The sequence below is a fragment of the Lactuca virosa genome, chromosome 2 (genome assembly GCF_052849685.1).
Source record: "Lactuca virosa cultivar CGN04683 chromosome 2, Lactuca_virosa_CGN04683_v6, whole genome shotgun sequence".
In the NCBI taxonomy this organism is placed as follows: Eukaryota; Viridiplantae; Streptophyta; class Magnoliopsida; order Asterales; family Asteraceae; genus Lactuca; species Lactuca virosa.
The window spans coordinates 269,508,319-269,514,132 of record NC_136427.1 but is presented as its reverse complement, the minus strand read 5'-3'; the positions used below and the strand labels follow the sequence as shown (position 1 = coordinate 269,514,132).

Sequence of the window (5,814 nt, the reverse complement as noted above, 5' to 3'; positions counted from 1 at the left end):
TTATATAGTTAATAATTTTTTTAAAAATTATACTATCTTAACGTTTTTAAAATTCAATATTCATTTATTTTATTAATTTGACAAATATTTCTAATTGTAAAATCTTTTTTCAGATAATCCTAATTAAAAAAAACTACAGCTGAACATGGCATAAAATCAAATTTTCTTCAAGTTAACAGTTATATTTTGATATGGTTTGTTGTTTTTTTTTGCAAGTTAAGGGTCCACAATATAATTTAGCAAAAATTATGTAGTAAAAAGAAAAATACATCAAAGATGGAAACAAACTATTAAAACACAACCAATTATTATTGTCACTAAAAACCCACAAATGTATTGTTCATCAAAATCAAAATCAAAATATGAAAATAAAAGACTCCATCACAACCAAACCAACCACCATAACTTGTGCCACCGTCTGTCAAGCACCCAAGTATCAACCCGGAAACGTAACAGAACCACCGTTCCAAGAAACAGCGGTAACAGATGACACCAACAACAAAAGGGAAACACGCAATCCAAAATCATAAAAACACTCAAAATCAATAAACCAAAACTCACTCTCAAATCCAAATCCAAATCCATAAACGAACCGGCGGTTCATTTTTTCTTAGCCGCCGCCTTAGTAATCTTAGCCCCGGTCGGATCCTTCTTATCCACACTCTTAATCACACCAACAGCCACCGTCTGCCTCATATCCCTAACCGCAAACCGCCCCAACGGAGGGTACTCCGAGAAAGTCTCCACCACCATCGGCTTAGTCGGAATCATCTTCACCATTCCCGCATCACCGTTTTTCAAAAACTTAGGTTCCTTCTCAAGCTCCTTACCAGACCTCCGGTCAATCTTAGTCAACAGCTCAGCAAACTTCACAGCAATATGAGAAGTATGACAATCAAGAACCGGTGCATACCCGTTTCCAATCTGACCCGGGTGGTTCATGATAATAACCTGAGCAGTAAAATTAGCCGCGCCCTTAGCCGGGTCATCTTTCGAATTCGAAGCAACATACCCACGTTTCAAATCCTTCACAGCCACGTTTTTCACATTGAACCCGACATTATCACCGGGTAAAGCTTCCACCAGCGCCTCATGGTGCATTTCAACCGACTTGACTTCAGTGGTAAGTCCGGTTGGACCGAAGGTGACTACCATACCCGGTTTAATAACACCGGTTTCGACCCGACCCACTGGAACAGTTCCAATTCCGCCGATTTTGTAAACGTCTTGGAGGGGGAGACGGAGGGGTTTGTCGGATGGGCGCTTTGGTTCGTTGAGTTGGTCGAGTGCTTCGAGGAGAGTGGGGCCCTTGTACCAGTCAAGATTTGTTGACCTTTCGATCATGTTGTCGCCTTCGAAACCGGAGATTGGAACGAATGGAATCTTCTCCGGGTTGTACCCGACTTTCTTCAAGTATGAAGAAACTTCTTTAACGATTTCATCGTATCTAGCTTTGGAGTATTTCGGAGTAGTGGCATCCATCTTGTTGCAACAGCAGATCATTTGCCTCACACCGAGTGTGAACGCTAAAAGGGCGTGTTCACGGGTCTGGCCATCTTTGGAAATTCCAGCTTCAAACCCACCGGTGGTGGAGTCGATGATGAGGACAGCGCAATCGGCTTGAGAGGTTCCGGTGATCATGTTCTTGATGAAGTCACGGTGGCCAGGGGCGTCGATGACTGTGCAGTAGTACTTGTTTGTTTCGAATTTCCATAAAGCGATGTCGATGGTGATGCCACGTTCGCGTTCAGCTTTGAGTTTGTCGAGGACCCATGCGTATTTGAAGGAACGTTTGTTCATCTCAGCAGCTTCTTTCTCGAATCTTTCGATCACACGCTTGTCGATGCCTCCTAGCTTGTAGATTAAGTGGCCGGTGGTGGTTGATTTTCCGGAGTCGACATGACCGATGACAACAATGTTGATGTGAACCTTCTCTTTACCCATGGTGAAACCGAGTTTGTTGCTAGAATTAGAGAAAAACAGAACGTAAATTTAATGAAAGCCGATATGATAAACGCAAGCATTTCAGGTAAAGTGAAGTTGCAGAGATTAAAGCATATTTTATATATTTCAAAGGAAATTAAGCATCGGCAATAGCGTTCTAAACTTTTTCAAACAGGATTCAAGTCATTCTAACTGTCAAATGGATCATGGTGAATAGAAACAGCGAACAGATATAAGAACTTCAAATATGAATGAAAAATGGTAGTTTATAATTTAGAATCAAAAGAAAAGATTGTACGTTACATAGTAAGTACTACTTAATAATCCGTAAATCAACATGAAGACTGAAAAGAATAAATATGATCGAAAACATGATCAACATCATCCAAATTGAAATGTGTTTGAAACTGAAAGGTTCTGAGGATATCATATGATCATGGATCAAGTATCTCGAAACAGTACTGGCTATCATTGAAACAAAATAACTAAGATCATAGACTGACAATTATGATTACACGGCTAAAAATTATGAAAAATACAGCAACGATAAGATGAACTAGTCGATAAAGCAGATAATCAACATAGATAAATAACTAAACATGATCGATACCTACAATTCCATAATTCTACGACAAAACAATGAATAAACAGATCAAACAATTACTTCAAATGAATATGCAGACTAAAGAAGCAAATGAATAATTAAACCACGAAGCAGAAATAAAGAATCGAAGAAATCGAACCTTGGTTGTCTCCGATGAAGAAATTGAGAACCACCTAATAGCAGCAAAACTCAGTGAGTTGAGAAGAAAGGGAGTATTGGGAACTTTATATGTGTAGGGTTTTTCTGTCGACCGCTGGATCAACATTGATCTAACGGTGTATGTAGGTCACACCCGGCTTCATCGCCACGGCGGTTTAAAATATTCCGAATAAACCCCTGTTAAACTTGGGCAGCACGCATATAATTTTAGCCTATTAAAATATTCGAAAAATACGAGGAAATTTATGGTATGTGTGGTTAAAAAACGAATATAAAAAAGTTATTCAATTAATAAAATATTTTACTTTGAGATTTATCGGAATTTAAACAAAGGATCTCAATAAACGTTATCTACGAACGCCAATTTGCGAGAATGTTTGGTCTAACATAAACCATATCGAACAAATTTTAAAGAGTTTGATTTATTTTTTGTAAAATATATTATAATAAATTCACGTTGCACATATAACTTTTTATTTTCATAGTTAATTAATGATCCAAATACAAGAAATCAAACGAATAATAAAATGTGCCCTTAAAACATATAATAAAGATAGATAATGATTAATGATTCACAATATACCATCTTTCTCAACAGTATTTTTGTTTTACTCCTTCACATGGTACTATAACTCAATTATGCATACTTGTACTCGTAATTTATTATCGCTAAAAAGTAGCAACATGATTTAATTATATATAACGGTTTGAAGATTATTATATATATTTATGTAATATTTGCAGTGTATTTTTGGACACCTTCGGATGGTTGGTCATTCTTTATGATATCAATCCGATTGTGTTTTCATACATCAGAAATTCATATGTCGATCCCAAGTAGATATTGATTGTCGATGATCCACATTTCTCTTACGTTATTACTCTATGCGTTTAAGATGAAAGCTAATGTAGAAAAAGATAAACATGCATATTATAGTGATCTAGATCTAAAAAAATTCACTAGTCATGTTTGTACTGATATCTAACTTCTTAAATTTATAGAGTTCTAGATTATGACCCGCGTAAAGCGTGGGGTAACGTATAAAAAAGTACATATCTTTCTTCCTAATAAAAACCTCTCTATGGTATCACATGTCCTTATTATAAACACCCAAAGTACACCTGTCATTTTCTCCATTTTCCTCATAAACTTTTTCCCGCCCAAAGCATCCCTAAAAATTAAACAATAATTCTGAAAGTCAAAAGTTAATATCTGTTTCAAAAAGAAATATGTTTCCATATTAAACGAAAAATCTGTTTCCATATTAAACTCCAAATTAAACGAAAAATTCAAACTAAAATATAATCACCTTGCTATAAAATTGGCAATGGTTTATTAAAAATAAATTTGTTTCCATATAAAACGAAAATCTATGTTTCTTATAAAAGTTTTACCTCTCATACCTTCTTTGACGAATCCACACATTCTCATACTAATCAGCAAATATTTTTCCATATCGCATAAAATCATGAATGGTTTTTTATAAAGTTGATCTTTTTCCAAATATATCTGCATGATAATAGTAATTAAATCATTTAAATGAATTACAATATTCAATTACAATATTAACTTCGGTTGTTTTATTCCACCTATAAATACAGAACCCCTAAATTCTTTTCAACCATTTGCCTCTTCTCATTTGCTTTGTATCTAAACTGTAAAACGCTGCAAAGAAGGTAAAACATCCCCAAACAACTATGTTGAATTTTTTTTGTTTATCATTTATTCGTATTCTTATTGTAATTTTGATTACATCTATATTCTTCTCCTTCTGTTATTTTCTATTTTCTGTATATGTTATCTTATACAGAAGATATTCAATTTTTTTCCTACGTACATACAAAATGAAGAACTTGATCATATAAATCACCATAAAAGAAACTGAAAACTATACATGTTAATTTGTTATGAATTGAATTTTGTAGTGTCAACTTGTAGATATAAAGGGTAAAAAATTCAAATCTTATACTAAGAACAAACTTTACAACATTATTTACCCTTTATTTTTGAGGTTGGACAATTTTACCCTTTATATATTATTTGGAAATTATATCTTTTAACTTTTCTTAATTAACAATAAACTTTACAACATTACAATATGTTACATTGTATTGATTCTCTACAGAACATATAAGTGCAGAAAAACATTTTATTTTTGTAGTTTTAAAACTGATTTGGATTGATCAGAAAAGTTAAAACCGAAAATACTCCAAAATTGTCCAAATGCAATCCGAATTTCAATCAAAATAATAAAAACATATAGGAATATGTGTGTTTTGTTAGTCAGGTATTTTAATTTATATATATATATATATATATATATATATATATATATATATATTTTATCAGATTTATATAATTTTGAGTTTTTTTCAGTTAAATGGTTCAAATGCAATCCGATTTTGAATCATACCTTATACGAACATCTTGGAATATTTCTGTTAACTTACTCAGAGCTTTGAATTTACATATAATTTTCATCAAATTTATATAATTTTATGTTTTTTCAGTTACTAAGAACAACCTTTACAACATTATTTACCCTTTATTTTTGAGGTTGGACAATTTTACCCTTTATATATTATTTGGAAATTATATCTTTCAACTTTTCTTAATTAACAATAAGCTTTACAACATTACAATATGTTACATTGTATTGATTCTCTACAGAAGATATAAGTGCATAAATACATTTTATTTTCGTAGTTTTAAAACTGATTTGGATTGATCAGCAAAGTTAAAACCGAAAATACTCCAAAATGGTTCAAATGCAATCCGAATTTCAATCAAAATAATAAAAACATATAGGAATATGTGTGTTCTATTAGTCATGTATTTTAATTTATATATATTTTTCATCAGATTTATATAATTTTGTGTTTTTTCAGTTAAATGGTTCAAATGCAATCTGAATTTGAATCATAATAATACGAACATATTGGAATATTTCTGTTAACTTAGTCAGGGCTTTGAATTTACATATATTTTTCATCAAATTTATATAATTTTGTGTTTTTTCAGTTAAATGGCTACTCCCAATGTCACTTTGATTGCTGATGTAGATGTGCTGAGGGACGATTTGATTGACTCTAAAAGCCTGTGTCAT

General features: G+C 32.6%; 1 protein-coding gene across 1 annotated transcript; it reads right to left on the bottom strand.

The window, feature by feature from the left end:
• Positions 1-288: 288 nt before the first annotated feature.
• On the bottom strand, positions 289-2,799 carry LOC145161049 (elongation factor 1-alpha). Its single transcript, XM_079080479.1, has 2 exons — positions 2,688-2,799; positions 289-1,963 (listed from the first exon to the last, which is right to left on the bottom strand). Exon 2 carries the CDS (start codon positions 1,942-1,944, stop codon positions 601-603), a length of 1,344 nt encoding a protein of 447 aa, XP_078936605.1. The 5' UTR covers positions 1,945-1,963; positions 2,688-2,799; the 3' UTR covers positions 289-600.
• Between the last annotated feature and the right edge of the window lie 3,015 nt (positions 2,800-5,814).